We start from the raw sequence: 18,767 nt of genomic DNA, 5'->3' as shown, positions 1-18,767 counted from the left end.
ACATGGTAGAAAACGCAAATAGCAAACAATAACTGGTAAAAGTTTGTATCTGAACACTCAATAAGCTATCAGTAAATTGAAAATATAGTTCCTGCATCATCTAGTATTTTCATCAAATGCAGACTGTTTGACAAGGATTGGAACCAAAATCCTAGCTTTGGAATAAACAAACACATAGCAAAAAGAACACTGTGTCTGCATGAGTGTCCAGATAGAGCCTGGGCAATAAAATGGTTGCCATTCTTATAGAACCCATGATATAAATGACAATGTGGCAGTTGGTACAACACATGGATAAGTGTAACTGTCTGATAGTCCTTGTTCCCCCAATCCCATCTAAAACAGTGAGGATAAAGCTTAATGCTGGATTATCTTTAAATCCAATAAATATTTTTACTAAAATGAAAAGTTGGAAGTATTTCATTATGTAATTGAGACTTCAGACCCTAGAGCCATTTTAATTATGAATTGTTGTGTCCTTGATGCAAACCTTGGTTATGATTTTGGACCAAAAAGCTAGAAAATTGAGAAAGCAAATCCTCTGTGCCTAACTGAAAGTTGCAGAAGTCATTTGGTCATTTTAGGCAGTTTAGAGTTAAGAAGCTGAATAGTTTTTTAAAATCAGTGGTTTGATGATGACTCTGTGGGGAATTCATAATCTATTCAGGGTTAGGGAGGGGACAGTCTATCTGGTCACTTGGACAATATAGCAGATGGTGGACAGCATTTGAACAACTACGTCAGTGAATAAAGGAGAAGGGTGAGGCAAAATTGAATAAAAATTAGGGGATAAGGCAGGGTACTGAAATTAGGATGATCAGATCAGCCAAGATCTCACTGAATGGCGAAATGCACTCAATGGGCTGAATGGCCTACTTTGCTGAAATGTCTTCTGGTCTTAAAATGGGCAAAATTGACTAAAGAGAAAAAAAACAAAAAACTCCATTGGAAGATTACGTTGTAGAACTAGTTTGGGATGGAGATTAGAAATAACAAAAGAAAGAAGTCACTTCTGGGATGGTCTGTAGGTGGGTATGGACAGTTGTTGTCCCGGGGCGGTTCACACATAAAACAGCAGCTTGTGAAGTGAAGTTACCCGAGCCCCAGCTGCTGGCGTGGGCTGGCTTGAATCAGAGCAGCTCCAAGTGATGAGATATGGTGTAAAAGCTTATTTGGAGGAAGAATAATGAGGTAATCTTAACGGTGTCCTTGGAGTGATCCTATAGAGCCTTAGCACCGAGCTAAGACCCAACAAGGACAAGATACTGCAGTGTGGGAAGATGAGGAAAAGGGATAAACATGAAGGATTTTGGTATGCCAGCAGCAAAAACTCAAGAGAGCAACTTTTGTGAAGTTGCGGAACACATGCTTGGATGCGTGGAGATAACCCTGAGACTTGGCAGAAATCACCTGGGCTGTGTAATACCATTCTCGGGTATTAGTCTTTAGTATTGTTGACTGTTGAGGAGGGAATGTCATGGAAACCAATGGGTGTGCGTCCAGTTTATAGCCTTGTATGAATTGCATGCCTGTTCTTAACTATTTCCTAATCAAATGGTGTGAATTGTACTTATCTAAACTAATATAGTTAGTGATTAGTTGATACAGGCTTGACTCTTGTCCTCTATGTGCCAACCCAATAACTGTTGTCGAGGGGGGTTACTGGGCAACACAGTAGTTACATTGTAGGACACAGGATAAGAGAAGAAATAATGGGGGCTTTTAAGAAAGGTATTGCAATAATCATGGGTGATTTTAATCTTCATTTTGTTTGGATGAATCAAATTGGTCTGGGGATGAGTTTGTTGAGTGTTTGGGACAATTTCTTAATATCATAAATTTTGGACCCAATTAAGGAATAGATTATTTTAGATTGAAATATATAATGAGATAGGATTAATTAACAATCTCAATGAAGATGATTCTTGGACCAAGAATGATTATAACATTATAGAAAATTTAATTTAATTTGAGGGTGACAATCAGGGACCTCCGTCTTAAACTTAAATAAAGACAATTACAAGGATATGAAGAGAGAGTAGGCCAAAATTAATTGGGGAAATAGGTTACAATGTAAAGTGGTGGTCAAACAGCTGCAGACCTTTAAGGAGGTATTTCACAATGCTCAAAAAAGATATATTCCATTGAGAAAGAAAGGCTTTATAAAAGGATGCATCATCCTTGGCTAACTAAGTTAAGTGTGGTATAAAATTGTGGATTGAAACAAAAGATGTACAATGCTGTGAAGATTCATAGAGGACCAGAAAATTAGACAACTTTTAGAAAACAGTAAAGGCTGGATAAAAAGGAAGAAATTAGAGTATGAGAGAAAACCAGCAAAAGATAGAAAAGTAGACAGTAAATGTTTCTACAGGTATAGGAAAAGCAAAACAGCAGCTAAAGTGAGTGTTGTTCCCTTAGAGGGTGAGACTGTGGAATTGTAATGGGAAATAAGGAAATAGACCAAATATCTTCTTTCGCTTTTCACAGTAGAAGACACAAAAAAGCATCTCAAGGTTAAGAGAAAATCAAGAGACAAAGGGGTTGAAATTAAAACAATCATGATCATTAGAATAAAGTGATCAATTAAAGACTATGTCCTATGGACCTGATGGCCTTTATCCTAGGGCTTTAAAAGAAATAACTGTGAAGATAGCGCTTGCACTGGCTGTACTCTTTCAAAATACCCCAGGATCCGGTGCGACATTTACATTCAAGAAAAGAGGGAGGAAGATTACAAAAGACTACAGACCAGTTAGCTTAATGTTTATCATTGGGAAATTGCTAGAATCTATTATTAATGAAGTTATAGCATAATAATGAGAAACTCAAACTGGAATCAAGGAGAGTCAACCTGCCTTATGAAAGAGAAATTATGTTTAACTATTTGCTAAAGTACTTGTTGGGGGTTGATAAAGGAGAAAAAGGACGTATTGGTATTAGACTTGGCAATCGATAAGCTGCAATATAAAAGGTTACTGGACAAAATTAGAGCGGGTGATTTTGGGATGAGATATTAGCATAGATAGAGTAGGAAACCATTGGGATAAATGAATCATTTTTATTTTGGCAAAGTGTAACTAATGGAGTACATCAGGGATCAATGCTAGGTCCTCAGTTATTTACAATATATATTAATGACTTGGATGAAGGAACAGGCTGTATTGTAGGCAAATTTACTGATGATACAGGATAAGTAGGAAAATCAATTTTCTGAAGAATACAAAGGCTCTGAAAAGGAATGTGAATTGGTTAGGTACTGGTTATAAAATTTGCCAGATGGATTATAATGTGGAAAAATATGGAACTGTTCACTTTGGCAGGAAGAATTGAATGACAGAATATTTTAGAATGCTGCCTTACAGAAAGATTAGGGTGTTCTTGTAAAAGAATCATACAAAGTTAGCATCCAGGTACAAGTAACCAGAAAGGCAAATGGAAAGTTTGCCTTTATTGCGGCTGTATAGACTATAAAAGCAGAAAGGCAAAAGTGAGGACTGCAGATGCTGGAAACCAGAGTTTAGATCAGAGTGGTGCTGGAAAAGCACAGCAGGTCAAGCAGCATCCGAGGAGCAAGAAAATCGACGTTTTGGGCAAAAGCCCTTCATCAGGAATAGAGGCAGGAAGCCTCCAGAGTGGAGAGCTAAATGGGAGCGGGGGGGGCACGGTGGTGTTGGGGAGAAGCTAGCAAAGAGTACAATAGGTGAATGAGGGTGGGGATGGAGGTGATACGTCAGAGAGAAGGGTGGGGGAAGGTAGCAAAGAGTACATTGGATGAATGGGGGTGGGGACGGAGGTGATAGGTCAGAGGGAAGGGTGAAGCGGATAGGTGGGAAGGGAGATTGGCAGGTAGCAGAAAGTCCTGCTACAACTATACAAAGCATTGGCAAAACTATAGCTCGAGTATAGTGTGCAGTTTTGCCTCCTTACTTAAGGACATATACACAACAACCTTGATTATCCGAATAAGACGAGTGGGGAGTATATTGCTTGGATAACTGATTGTTCACATAACAGATTGTTCAGATAACAGACAACATTTTTATGGGACATTGAGATCTTCTTCAGATAATCTGCAATTTGGATAATTGATGTTCAGATAACAGAGGTTGTTCTGTATATTTATATTAGAAACAGTTCAGGGATATGGTTAATTCATTGGATGAAAGGTTTGTTTTATGAGGAAAGGTTGAGCTGGTTGGGTCTACACTCATTGGAGTTTAGAATACTGAGAAGTGGTCTAATTGAAACATGTAAAGTTAAGGAGGTTTGACAAGGTAGATGCTGAGAAGACGTTTCCCATATTGAGTGAATCCAAGATTGAGGGTAAGGGTCTCACATTTAAAAGTGAGGAGGGGGGAGTTTATTTTCTTGAAGAATTGTTAATCCTTATAACTCTTCCACAGAGACTAATGGATACTGGGTCACTGTCGATGTTCAAGACTGAGTTAGGTAGATTTTGATCTACAAAAAAGTCAAGAGTTATGGGATGCAGACAGTAAAAGGAAGATAATGCCAGAATCAGATCATTCTATTGATTGCTGGATCAGGCTCAATAAGTCAAATGCCCAGTCCTACTCATGTTTCTTATACTTCTCACTTTTTTTTGTAAGTGTCAGACTATATTCAGACTATTAAGTTGTGCATTGTGAAGGTGGAAGTGGTGCAGAATGAGCACATACTTGACTGAAAGAATGTGTTGAACTAATGGTTACAAAAAATTCTTGTCCTTCACTGCACTTTTCTGTCTAGGTATACAGTTAAAGCTGAGTCGTCTGTATGTGTATTTAGCAACTGAGGAATACTCAAGAGCTTTTGATGATTAATAAACTGCAGGAATAAAACTGGACTGTTTCTAAAATTCAATAAAACAATGAGTGTATGTGATGGACTACAACTTTGTCCCATTTATTTTATGCAAATGTATATAAATATATTATATACCACTTATAGTCGTGTTTGCACTGTATAACGTCAGTGATGTATTATTTGAATTCTAAGAATAAATTACACTCACTGTCGAGGTTGCTTTACTTTTTCTAATGCATATGGATGGATTGGACAAACTGGAAACTGTACAAGTGCTGAAGTGGTATTGATTAAAGACTCCATTCAAATGTCTTTATTGTGGAATAATATTTGGGAAATGAAGATAAAATATAATTAAGAAATTCATTTGCAAGGAAATCTAGTTTTTGTTAACCAAATTTACTACTTTTAGAAAATGCAATGGGTTTGGTTACCCACAATTTTTGTCTATCCAGCGTGGATGGAAATTTAACCTAGACTTTTGCAGTATTATATTTGTTTTTGTTTCTTTTTTTTAGGTACTTTAATGAGCACTGTGTTAAGTGAGATTGGAATGTTTTCAACGCAGTCTCCAGCTGATATCAGTCCACTGCTGCGATCTCACTCAGCAAGATCATAATGGCAGCTGGTTTGGGGCATGGAATGTATCAGTTTTGGTATTATATTAAGGAGGACTCTTTAGTATAACATGGTACACCAGTCATTATCGCCTAAGATTATTAAAACATGTCTGATCTGTGCTAGACTTTATGTTATCACTTCACACTTTGAAATAAAGTAACACATTTTCAAGATTTTTGCAAGTAGAATTGTTATGATATTCTTTTGTCTCCAAAAGAATATTTTCTCTAAATGAGTAAAGTTTTATCTCTAACGGATTAATTAAATAATCTAAATCGTAAACATACTGAGGGGAAATATCCACCATGCAGTGTTGGCGCTGTTGAGTGCAGATTGTGATGCTTCAATGCTTAGTGTGTGATATGTTCCTTCATCCCATTTTGAAATAGTTAAATGGGAGGATGGGAATGTGGAGGGAATCCTGAAAATCAAACAAAAATAAAAGGCATGCCACATTTCACTGCTCCAAATGATGAAGAGAGGAGGCAGTCCAGGGGAGGATCTCTTGGGTAATTCTGGGAATGGTAGAATTTTTTATTTATGAGCAAAGAGAGAATAGGTTCAGTATGTGCTCATTGGAGTTTAGAAGAATGCAAGGAGACATTGTTGAAGTATAGCAGAGTTTTACAGAGTTTGACAGGGCACATGTGGAAAGGTTGTTTCTAGCTTGTGGGAGAGTCTCAGACCAGAGGCTGTAATCTCAAGGCTTGCTTATATGAAAAAAGAGAGGAGAATACTTTTCTTTCTGTGGAATTCTTTACTGAAGAGAGTCAGGCTGGATTGTTAAGTATATTCAAGGCTGAAATAATCAGTTTTTTGATTAACTAGGGAAGCAAGGGTTAAAGGGATAAGGCAGGATCATGGAGACAAGGTTTATCAAATCAGCCATTATCTCCCTGTTTAGTGGAGAAGCAGGCTTGAGATGCTGTATGTCTATTTATAATTCTATGTTTTATTGCTTAATTAATTCCTTTATTAGAGGAGAAGGAGGACTCGAAAATTTATACATGTGTACTAAATTTATAATTATTACAATTTTTAAAAATTCATACCTAGTTTACATGCACAGTTATCTTAAAATGCTAAATGAAATTTTAGTCAAAAAGTATTCTAAAAAAAATGAAAATCAAATGTAATAGCCTTCTATATGACCCAGTATTACGTTAAATCAATTGTTGCTATATTGTGCATAGTGAAAGCAAGGGCTTGTTTGACTTTCATAAAACCCAGAGACACAGGGATGCAAACAGACAAAATCTCAGCTCCACGAAAGGTTAAACAACTCTCAGCTCAGCAGTCTTTATAGTTACTCCAAATTCACAGATGATTAAAAAAAGAAAATGCAATGAAAATTCTAAAAGGTACTGTAGCAATCTTTCAAATGCTGAGCCAACATTAATGGATGGGAAGTGGTGTCATTTAAAATCAGGCAGACTTCAAAGGACCAGATTATTTTTCAAATTATTTCCTAAGTGTTTTGATTTCCGCCATTAGCTGATGAAAAGACAAGTGGAACTCTGAAAGGTTTGAAACTGTAGTGTAAGGTTGTAGAATTTAATTGATCTGCATTCCACAGAAGGTCACAGCTGATACAGTCAGTCAATCCATTCAGCGTGTTTTACAGTCCTCAGGGGTATCAAGGTAACATAATCTAATTAGATGTAATTTTTTTGGAATAGCAGCAGCAAATTCTGGAAATATTTAATAGACCTGGCAGCATCTACAGAAAGTGGAGTTAAATTTTTAAGTTGGTGACCTTTCATTGGTTTTTAATATGTTTTTCGAAATGAGAACGGGCAGCAGCTTAGAGTTAGGTAAAACATACAATCTAGTTGGACACTTCTCCCACTAAATTGTCTACAGAGATTACATTAACAGAGAAGGATGTTGAAGATGACACTGTAATTGGGCTCAAGTGACAATTTCTGAAGCAAGAAAGGATTGAGCAAGTATGATGACAAAACATGGAAGTGAGATTGATTCCTTAACAAGGATGGACATAATGGAGCTCATGGTTTTTTTTCCTGCTGTTCAAAATCATTAATTATTACAAAAACAAAATCAGCCAGCCAGCCTGGGATATGTTTGGTCTTTAAAAGTCAGCTACACAATAGATAAATGGTCTCTTTGTTCAGCTTTCATTGATGCTTTCTCATTTAATATATACACTACACAGCATGTAATCATCTTAATGCAAATTTAAGGCAGTAATGTAGTTGCGGAATAAAACCAGAAATGCCTTGGAAGGATCAGCAGACCAGATAGCACCTATGGATCGGGGAACAATTAATACTACCCTCCTTTCTCCACAGTCTGACCTGCTAAATTGTTCAGTTTTCTAATTTTATTTCAAATTGTCTTTGCTTTGACGAGAAATAGGTAAGGAGCCTGACCAAATTCGCTATCCTCTGAAATGTACTGTCATGGCAGTAACTGGTTAGCAGACAGTTACTCTCCTATACTCCTGGGCACACTTATTGTGGAACAATAACCTTGTCAAGGTTTAGTTGGTATTAGACATCTTTTGAAAGTGTCACGGTTCATATGATGAAGCTGCTCCATGTTGCTGTTGGCCATGAAGGATCTATTCAAATTTAGGATTACATAGAAGAGCCATATTGGACTTGAAATGTGAACTAGGTGTCACCGGTTGTAAGTTTGCTTGCTGAGCTGGTAGATTTATTCTCAGACGTTTCGTCACCATACAAGGTAACATCATCAGTGAGCCTCCAATGAAGCATTGGTGTTCTGTTCCACTTGCAATTTATGTGTCTTGGTCTGTTGTGATGGGTAATATCACTTTCGGTTCTGTTTTTGAGAGGTTGGTAAATGGGGTCTAAATTGATGTGTTTGTTAATGAAGTTCCAGTTTGAATGCCGGGCCTATAGGAATTCCCGTGCATGTATTTGTTTAGTCTGTCCTAGGATGAATGTATGGTCCCAGTCAAACTGCTGTGTCTCTTCATTTGTGTGTATGGATACCAGTGATAACTGGGCATTTCTTTTGGCATCTAATTGGTGCTCATGTATCCTGGTGGTTAGTTTCCTGCCAGTTTGTCAAATTCAATGTTTGTTGCAGTCCTTGCAGGGTATTTTGTATGCGATTTTTATTCTGCTGTTTGTTGGTATGAGGTCCTTTAAATTCATCAGGAGCTGTCTCAGTGTGATGGTAGGTTTATGGGCTACTAAATTGCCAAGTGGCTAGAGTAGTCTGGTCATCATCTCAGAGATGTCTTTGATGTATGGCAGGTTGGCTAGAGTCTCTAGGGGTGTTGTGGCTTCTTGTTTAGGTCTGTTGTGCAGGAATCACCAGATTGCGCTTATCGGATACCTGGTGTTTCTGAATACGTTGTATAGGTGTTTTTCCTTGGTTTCTCATAGTTCCTGGGTGCTGCAGTGTCTTGTGGCTCATTTAAATAATGTCCTGATGCAGCTCTGTTTGTGGGTGTTGGGATGTTTGCTCCTGTAGGTGAGTAGCTCGTCAGTGTGTGTGGCTTTCCTATAGATGCTGGTCTGCAGCTCTCCACTGGCTTTTCGTTCTACTGTGGCGTCCAGGAAAGGGAGTCTGTTGTTACTCTCTTCCTCTTTGGTGAACTTTGTACCAGTAAGGATGTTGTTTATATGTTTGTGGGTTTCTTCTAACTTGTTGCGTTCGTGATGACAAAGGTGTCATCCACATAACGGATCCAAAGCTTGGGCAGGATTGTGGGGAGGGCTGCTCGTTTGGGTCTCTGCATAACTGCTCCTGCCAAGAATTCTGATATTGGTGATCCCATGGCTATCCCATTGATTTGTTTGTAGGTCTTGTCATTGAAGGTGAAGTGGGTTGTGAGGCTAGTTTGAGGATGCTGTCCTTGCTGATGGAGTTGGTGCTGTCTGGTGTTTGTGTCCTTGGTTCGTCGAGCAGTGAGACCAGTATTTCTTTGGTCAGGGTGATGTTTCCTTTAGCTAGGTGTCTCTCTACACAGATACTGCCAGACCCACTAAGTTTCTGCAGTACTTTTTGTGTTTATTTCAGCTCTCCAGGATCTTGCTTTTATATGGAACCAACCAAATTGGGTTGGGATGTGCATTGGAAGGGAATTTCAAGGAGGAGTTGTTCCTGTCTATGTCCAGAAACTGTGTGAAGAAAAATAATAGCCTGGACTGTCAATATCCAGTCCATACTAACCCACTAATAGCCACACTCGAACAGCCAATGAAAAAGAAAATACTCGAAACACCCCAAGGTCTGGCAGCATGTTTGGAAAGAGAGACGGAGTTAACATTTCAGCTCCCAGCCTTTCATCAGGAGAGTCTGACCATCCAGGTCAAATCTGCCAAACATTACAGAGTGCTGTACAATGTAAAATGAGGTAGGGTGAGTAGGTTTGAGACTATAAAAAATAATTTGAAATATTTTACGGGGTTCTTGCTAAAGTCTGTGAATAAAGAAATCAGGTTTTCTTCTGTAGCAGTGTTTTAATTCTGCTCACTCAAGATCAAATGAGTGTTTTTCTTATCCATTTCCTCACAAAAGGTTTAACAGAATTCTGAAATGGATTTCCTTAACTGGACTTTTGATCCATCAGGAAGTCAAGGGTTATGGGGTACAGCCAGGAAATTGTGGTGCAGAGCATAACCACATTGGCCTTGCTTTTATTGAATGGCAAAGCAAGAGACCTAAGGAGCAACTTTCTCAGCAGAGTGTGTGGAATGGACTGCCAGAGGAAGTGGTGGAGGCTGGTACAGTTGCAACATTTAAAAGGATGGGTATATGAATAGCGAGGGTTTGGAGGGATATGGGCCGGGTGCTGGCAGGTGGGACTAGATTGGGTTGGGATATCTGGTCGGCATGGACGAGTTGGACCGAAGGGGCTGTTTCCGTGCTGTACATCTCTATGACTTCTACTGCTACTCCGAATTCCGATGTTCCTCTGAAATACTCCTAATGTGATGTCTATCGGGCTCGGCAGTTTGTCATTGTGGACAGTGAACGTATATGTCCATTTCTCTAGCTGGACTTCCCCTCACTCCCCTTCCAAACTGCCATTCATTCCTGGCGTTTTGGCATTTAAACACTGCCCTGCTATAATCACCCCAGTCTCACATCAAACAGCGAGCCAATGCTGTCAGTAGCAGCGAGTGCGGAGCGCCACCTTCCCGGCAGAACAGCAATTGTAAACACCGATGCTGTCGTTTTCTCTGAGGGAGAGGGACTCCGCTTCCCACAATGTTACTGTGGTTACCAGGAAGCCAGAATAAAATATCTCCTCGACTGCAGTTAGCGCCGAAAAAGAGATACCAGTGTTTAATAAATGACACTGCTACAAGATTGAAATGGACCAGTGCCCGGGTTAATCTCGCTCACTTACAGAGCGGAGTGAGCTGGGTGGGGCGCTGGACAAGAGAACTCGGGGTTGCAATGCAACAAGTGAATTCTTGTGAACCCCCATCCCCTCCCTGCCTCAGATTGACCTGAAGGGGAACGATTTGGAGCCGCGCCCTTTGTTTTGACACTGGTCAAGTCCCAGGCGATGTGAACGACAAACCGATCAGCAACTGCGATACGGAGAGAACCGCAAAGCAGACACAATACTGGAGTCTTCATTCGATCATCAAGAGGATCAGAGACGAGAGTGTGGCGCTGGAAAAACACAGCCCGTCAGGCAGCATCCGAGGAGCAGGAGAGTCGCAATTGCGAACATAAGCCCTTCATCAGGAATGCTTTTCCAGCACCACACTCTCGACTCAGATCTCCAGCATCCGCAGTCCTCACTTTCTCTGGCTGTTAGAGAGCGTGGACAGGGGACGCTGCTGTACTAAACGATAGCTGTTTCAAGGGCCGTTCACAAATTAACATGTACCTTTATTTTCCAAGATTCCACACAGCCCGAGCTCTCTGTGTAGCCCTTCTCTCCTTCTTGCCCCGCTCCCCGGGCAATGTCTCCGACCCCTGGTTGTACATCTCTCTCCTCGATCCTCACCACACACTTCATCCCAAGCCACTGGTTCTGTCTGCAGTATGAACTGATTCCTGTCGCCAGGGCTGTTGAACCGCAACACAGCTACTGACAACACTCTATATTCAAACGTCCCTTTCCCCTTACCTCCAACCCTCTCTCCCATTTCACCATCACTCAGTCTCTCCATCACCACCTTCATGCCAATTCGACAGAGCAGACCAGGTCCTGGGTTAACTTCTCACCGAGAAATGACCTACAATCTGGTGTGGGTAATGGAATAAACCCCCAATCAGCGCCGATAAATCCCCCATACAGTGATCCCAGCGCAGGTCAATTGTACGGGGTCTAACTGGACGGAGCGATCTGGTGGTAAAAACAATGACTGCAGATGCTGGAAACCAGATTCGGGATTAGTGGCGCTGGAAGAGCACAGCAGTTCAGGCAGCATCCAAGGAGCAGAGAAATCGACGTGTCGGGCAAAAGCCCTTCATCAGGAATGGTTCCACTCAGACCTTGCAACTCATTCAATGAATTACGAGTTAGTCGCCTGGACAAACATATTTGTTCACAGTTGTCCGTGCAGCAGTATGTTGTTAACCCTCCTGTGAACGAGGAGCAAATTTATCACTGAATTGTTACAAAGCAGCGCTTCATTCTTCAACTTAGCAACTCCTGAAGGAGCGTCACTCCACCCGAATGGTCAACTCTGCTTTCTCTCGGCAGACCTGCTGAGTTCCTGTATTTATTTTTGTTTCTGACCTTCAGCGCCCACGGTTCCCCCCACCTTCGAAATGAGCGGTTTTGCATTCTCCTCCAGCTGTTTCCTAATGTTTTTACACATGTTATGATACACTCCTGGAGCAGGTGGGACTTGAACTTCTGACCCAGGTGTGTGGACATGCCGGTGCTGGACGAGGGCAAACAAAGTCAGAAGTCACTCGACGCCAGGTTTACAGTCCAACAGCAATGTTTGAAATCACAAGCTCGAGGCACAAGCCTGTGTGGTGTGACTTCTGATTAAGAGGTAGGGACATCACCACAAAACCTTCTCCCTGTGACCCAGCCCACGGTTCTTTACCTGATTAGAGTCAAGATTAGAGTGGTGCTGGAAAAGCACAGCAGGTCAGGCAACATCTGAGGAGCAGGAAAATCGACGTTTCGGGCAAAATCCCTTAGTTCCTGATGAAGGGCTTTTGCCCGAAACGTTGATTTTCCTGCTCCTCGGATGCTGCCTGACCTGCTGTGCTCTTCCAGCACCACTCTAATCTTGACTCTAAACTTCAGCATCTGCAGTACCACTTCTGTCTTTGATCAGTCTAGTTCCTTCTTGAATGCATTGGTCGGATCTGTCTCTACTACACTCTCAGGCTCTGCGTCTCTGGTATTATTAACCTTGGTAAAAAAATCGCACACAACACCAGGTTATAGTCCAACAGGTTTATTTGGAAGCAGTAGCTTTCGGAGCGCTGCTCCTTCACAAGTGGATGTCTGGAGCTTCATCATCAAGAGCAGCGCTCCCAAAGCTAATGCTTCCAAATAAACCAGTTGGACTATAACCTGGTGTTGTGTGATTTTTAACTTTGTCCACCTCAGTCCAACACCAGCACCTCCACATCATTAACCATTGCCGGAGTGATTCTTTTCCCTCGTTTTACTTATTTCGTCAAACTATTTGAAAGCTGAGCCCTCTGATCCCCTCAGGAGCGGGAACACCTGATTAACCAGTACTCCGAGCTAGCACGGACAACGGAATGGTGCCAATCTCGATGCCAATGTGAGAGAAAGCTTCAGACAAAAACGGGACACCCCTCCCTACCCCCCTCTCAGCGATGGCTTCATTAAGCCAAATATATATATATATATTTGTCTCTGTCAAACACACACATCTGTCCAATTGCAGGCTGGTGCTGCTGGAGTAACCTTTCAGTATCACAGCCTTTCATTTCCAGAGGTAGTTACTGATGATCTCGTTTCTCAATCTGCCAGCTCGCTGTGGGCGGGGTGAGGGGGGGGGGGGAGGAATGAGGAATCGAGACAGCCAACCAGGGACAAGCTGCAAGAGATGATTTCAATGTAAAAGCGGCGAGTTGCAGAACCCAGAGGCGCAGCCTTGGGACCTGCAGTCAGTCACTGTTTATCCCCTTCACACACACACACACACACAAACACACAGCCTCTTAACTCGGAGCAATGGGACTGTCATAACCGGATCGCCAGCAACTCATTCCCGCGAAGTGTCCGGTCAATGAGAGGACAGTGAGACCAGCTTAGCATTTAGCGAGATGGGAACTGCGCGACTCCTTCTGCTGTTAGCCGCGGTAAGTGAGACTTGTTTGAGATTTCTTTTCCCCCCGGAGCTTATTTCGGATTGTGTTGAGGCTGCTGTCCCCCTCCACAGTAGCTGAGGGTAATAGCATGAAATAACAGGCGGTCTGGCTGCTGGGAGTGAGTGTTGGAAGCTGATATCTATAGTGTGTGTGTCTCTCTCCCCCACCTGTGAGTCCAGCCTGTGGAGGCTGCTCTGAGACGGACAGCGGAGTTTTCACATCATTTCGAGTTTCTTCGTTATTGTGTTTTCAGGGGGACATGTGAAAATGGACCAGGTTTACTCGGGGCAGCCCAGTCCTTTTGACCCAGGTCTTTCCCCTCTGAGCGCAGAGTGGCGCAGTTTATGGGAGAGACTCGCTCTCTCATTCTCTGGAAATTAAAGCCTTCAGTGCCATCCCGGCAGCCGGGGGACCCGACAGTGTGACCCAGCCGCTCTCTGAAATCCTGCCCTCTCTCCCTCTAACAACGCAGCACCCCCTCGGTTTCCTTCTTCAGACTGAACCGAGAGATCTGAGCAATCCCGATGCTCACTCTTGGTCGATTCGGTTTTGGTTTGGAGGGGATGTGTATTTAAAATATTCGCTCGAATTGAAAATTAAAATGACCAATTCTGCTTCTATCCTCAGTATCCACAAACGGCAAGAATCGCCTGTCCCTCCAGATTCTGAAATCCTAGTGTCAGGAAAGTTTAAGGAAGTTATCAGCTTTCCTGTCCAACCTCCAATTTCTGCTCAGTGCTCGATTTGGGAAAAAAGGAGGGCATTTTCAAAAGGCAAATTCTGCTGATATTTACCCTCATTACCTTGTACAGCACCCCCGGCTGATTCACACCGGCCAATCCTCGACATCAGAGTCCACTGACGCCTTTCCATTGCACTTACGGTTAGGAGTGAGTAGGATACGTTATATTTGAATAAGGAGACAACAGGGGAGATGCTGGAAATCTGAAACTAAAACTCAGCAGGTTTGGCAGCATTTGTTGAGAGAGAGGGACAGAGTTAACGTTTCAAGTCCAGCGCACCCTCAACGTTAACTTTGTCTGTCTCTTTCTCTCCACAAATGTTGCCAGACCTGTTGAGTTTCCCCAGCATTCTCTGTTTTAGTTTCAGATTTTCAGCATCGGTTATATTTAATCATATTGCAGAATTTGAGCAGCGACAAATGGGGCTCACTCACTCACTGACTGGGATTGTGCTATCCACATTATCCCGCGGAATTTCCAAAAGGATTTATTGCTCGGAAGCACTGTCTGTCTCATCATTCTGACCAAGCCGCTCTGTGCAGCTGTATTAACGTTGATCTGAATGAAAATGTGAACCTTCAGTGTGACACTGGTGCAGGGAAAGTGTGCAGTGGAGCTCTGGGAAGGCAGGGTTTCATCTCTTGCTCTTGTTGGAAAGCAGTGTCTGAATTGTGGTAGTGCCTCGGTCGACTGTCCAGTTCGAAAAGCAAGGCGGATTGGTCACACTAGCGAGGAGTCAGAAACCGAGTCTGCGCGCTGTTATTGCTGAAGTCCGGATTCAGGCGTTTAAAACCAAGCTATCCGGCACCTCCTTTTATTTTCCAGTCCCGCGGCTTATTTCACAATCCGGAAGAAATGTGTTATCTTGGGACAAAGGGAATAGCAGCTGACTGGGTTAATGTCACCCTCAGCGATACCGAGAGGTCGAAGGAGAAAAGAGCTGAGACCAAATGGTGAAATCTGATGCCCCCTGAAACACAATGAATAGAGAGGGATGCAGGATAAGGGGGAAAGCAGGCTTTGCTCCGAGATTTCTCTTCCCAATAGTAAGATCTAGCGAGTTTGTCATGTTTTAGCTTGTATAACCTCATCACCAGGATTTGTAATCAGATCCCGAACATTTCCCGGAGGGGCGAGCCGTGCACACTCCGACCCCTGCGCTCATTGCTCCCACCAGCAAGGGGCGCAATTTCAAATGACCTCTTTTCAAAACTTTCTTTTGAGTTAGATAGGAACTACTGGAAACATTGAAATAGAACGGTTACTGAATCAATATCCCTGTCCTTTTGAAAATCAGCTCTGAAAAATGACATAAACAGAAATGACAAGCAAGTCTCCAATATAGTAGGGGACGCTGCATAAATAAGTTCAACAGAAACAAAACAGCAATTGATGGTAAAGCTGAGCATCCGTGGAGATAAACCAGAGTTAATGTTTCAGATCCAGTGACCCTGGCTAGGTAGTGCCCAGCTATTAAAGTTGGATGCTTTACCTGTCAAACAATGTGTTACTTCCAGTAAATGTGCAGAAGCAGGACACAGTTTCAGAAAAGCGAGAAATCAAATAGCCACCCAGACTGTTAGGTATAAAAATCTACAGCAGAAGAAAAATGAAAGTGGTCCTAGGGGAAATAGGATTGTACATTTTGCAAGCAGGTATTTAGGTAATGGTCATCTCATGAATTTCAAACAAACACTATGGGAGTATATGAGATAGTGAGTCATGGTTAAGAGGGCTGTCTGCAGCTGACTGTGGCATGGTTTAGAAGGCAGAGCATTTAAGAGTAAATATGTGCTACAAGCAAGTTTCCAATATAGAGGACTCCAAATAGTAGAAAGTCTGAACATTCTGGTAGCTCTTCTACAACGCGACGGTTTCTTGGACAATCCCGCATTATAGAAAAGTCGTGCTTTCATAACAGCACTTGAAGCATTGGGGACATGATCGCGTAATAGCCAACACACACTTTAAAAGTTCGTGCTTTAAAAACAGTGCCCCAATTCGTCAATCGTGTTACAGCAAACTCGCATTGACGAAACGCGTGTTATAGCAGAATAGCCTGGAAATTAGAAATAGGAATTCTACTCTTGAGTAGGACAGCATTTCTTCAATGGTAAGAGTCCAACTATATAAAATCTAAATAGTGTAAAGAAATTAAACTATATAGTGAAACTTCCAGGTCACCTAAATTTGTAAACTTAGAGATATAGTAGTGACATAGTAGTGATAAGTTCTGGATGTAGGTTTGCTCGGTGAGCTGGAAGGTTCGTTTTCATGAAAATGAACCTTCCAGCTCGCTGAGCAAACCTACATCCAGAACCTCAACCTGAGCTACAAATCTTCTCAAAACTCGCTAGTAATGATAAGTATAATTAAACACTCAAATATATAAAATAATAATCGGTTCACTGCAAAGCATCTGTAACGCAGTACAAATACAGTGAAATTGAATTAAAACAGAGTTCGATTTGACAATCTAGCAGTACCTGTGTAATGTGGAATCTGAGCCAATCGGATAGCCTCTGTCACTTCAGTGGCCTGATCAGACAATGCCTGTTGGTTGGTGATTTAAAACTATTAAGAATACAATGGGGATACTGCCAATATGTGAAAGTTGGAGGAATGATTTTTAGGCTAGTTTGCTGTTGTTGGTATGTAAACAATTGAAGCTGGTGTTCTATCTCTCCAGATTTAATTTCTCAGCCTTGTATTAATTCAATGTTAACATTATAATGTTTAGGCACGTGTCATGGCCAGATAGCATGCAGAGAAATCCCAAAGAAAATTTTATTTTACATTTATGTTTGAATTGTGTTTCTTTAAAAATGGATAACATTGGTGGACTGGTAAAAATGTCTAAGGCTGACCGAATTGCCACATTTACAAAAGTTTCTGAATCCCTATATTGCATAGATATTGTATCTAAAGCTGACTCAAATGTCTTGGAGATGAGCTGTCTGCTGAACAAGGAAAACATGATGATCTATAATGCTAATTTGGGAACTGATGCTTTTACAGTTACCGGGTCACCTCACAATGCATTTTGATAAGGGAAACCAAAGTACCTTGATTCTCTGAATGACATTAGCAGAAACCACCCCATCACATGACTGAAAGCTGTGTTTACTGAATGGCTTAAGCACACAGTTTTGACTTAACCATTTTAGTTGCTGCCATAATGTCACAAGAAGAGCAGCTTCATGTCTTAACAGCTGGAAGTTATGCTCCCCAGCTCTCTCTCCCTCTTTTCACCTGCCACACTGGATTAATTCTGACTTTAGGAAAAAAATTGCTGCAACTTTGACTGTCATCCATCTGCATCCTAGCTACCAGGGAAAAAATGCTCCACAATCAACCAACTGACAGATTCCCAATTGGACACTGAGTTACTGAAGACCAAGTCAATATCTTTGATTTTTACAAAAATAAATTTATCACTTATAATTTCCTTCCCTTCCTTTCTGCCCTTAAATCCTTGTGTGAGAAAAAAATCCAATGCATTGAACTAATAAGAACGTGCGCCAAGCTAGAACCTGCCAAGTTGGGCTAGGAAAGAGGAATGCAAGAGTGTGCAGTAGAAATGAGGAGGAGAGACAGGGAGAAATATAGTGTGTATAACTATTAGTTCATAACTGACAACATCATTCTGGAAAAAAACTGAAGCTGTTTGTTTAAACATGATAAATCAGTTAAAATCTATTTAAAAATTGTAAATATTCAAAGCAATTTACAAAATAGCAATACTTTTGATTTGGTGTTTCCACTGCTGTAAGCAGTCTCTTCATTTTTGCATTAGTAAAATCAAATTGCACACACAATGAACAAACTGAACAACCTTCACAAATCTTTACTGAAACTACACTTAAAAGCGAATCAGATCTGATTTCTAACAACTATTCTTTCAAACAAATGTCATGGTGCAACAGTTTATTTAACAAGTGTTATGCTAACAAGATTGATTCCACCCAGAAAAGTACAGAGACATATTTAGTAACTGGTCATTGAGAGGTAGGGTTGAAAAAAAAACAGCCAAAACTTTAACTCGATAGAAGACATTGAAACAAATCTTGTAAAAATATTTCTTACCTGAGTCTAGTAAAAAAGAATAAAGTTGTTGTTGATTATTGTTTGTTTGGAAATAGATCTTGGCTAAATAAGAGGTACTCGATTTTGAGGAATCTCTGTTTTCTACTACAGTCTGATTTACTACCTTAGCTATCTTGGATCTATGATTAAGCCAAAAATGCATGGGAAGAAGCAGGAGATTGGGGCTAATTGGTAACACTTTCAGAAACCTGACAGAGAATTGATGATCTTCATCGG

The 18,767-nt window shown here is 41.3% G+C and overlaps 1 protein-coding gene across 1 annotated transcript in view; it reads left to right on the top strand.

Annotated features, from left to right (window-relative positions):
• The first annotated feature begins 13,410 nt into the window (after nt 1-13,410).
• The window catches only part of LOC122539962 (tumor necrosis factor receptor superfamily member 16-like), a 179,062-nt gene continuing 173,705 nt past the window's right edge, over nt 13,411-18,767 (top strand). Inside the window, exon 1 of the mRNA XM_043675193.1 lies at nt 13,411-13,692. Within this exon, the coding sequence (XP_043531128.1) occupies nt 13,657-13,692 (36 nt within the window). The 5' untranslated portion in view covers nt 13,411-13,656. The remainder of the gene's footprint in view (nt 13,693-18,767) is intronic.

This window comes from Chiloscyllium plagiosum, chromosome 33, assembly GCF_004010195.1.
Source record: "Chiloscyllium plagiosum isolate BGI_BamShark_2017 chromosome 33, ASM401019v2, whole genome shotgun sequence".
Lineage (NCBI taxonomy): Eukaryota > Metazoa > Chordata > Chondrichthyes > Orectolobiformes > Hemiscylliidae > Chiloscyllium > Chiloscyllium plagiosum.
The sequence above is the reverse complement of the archived record's forward strand: the minus strand, read 5'-3'. Positions and strand labels throughout refer to the sequence as shown.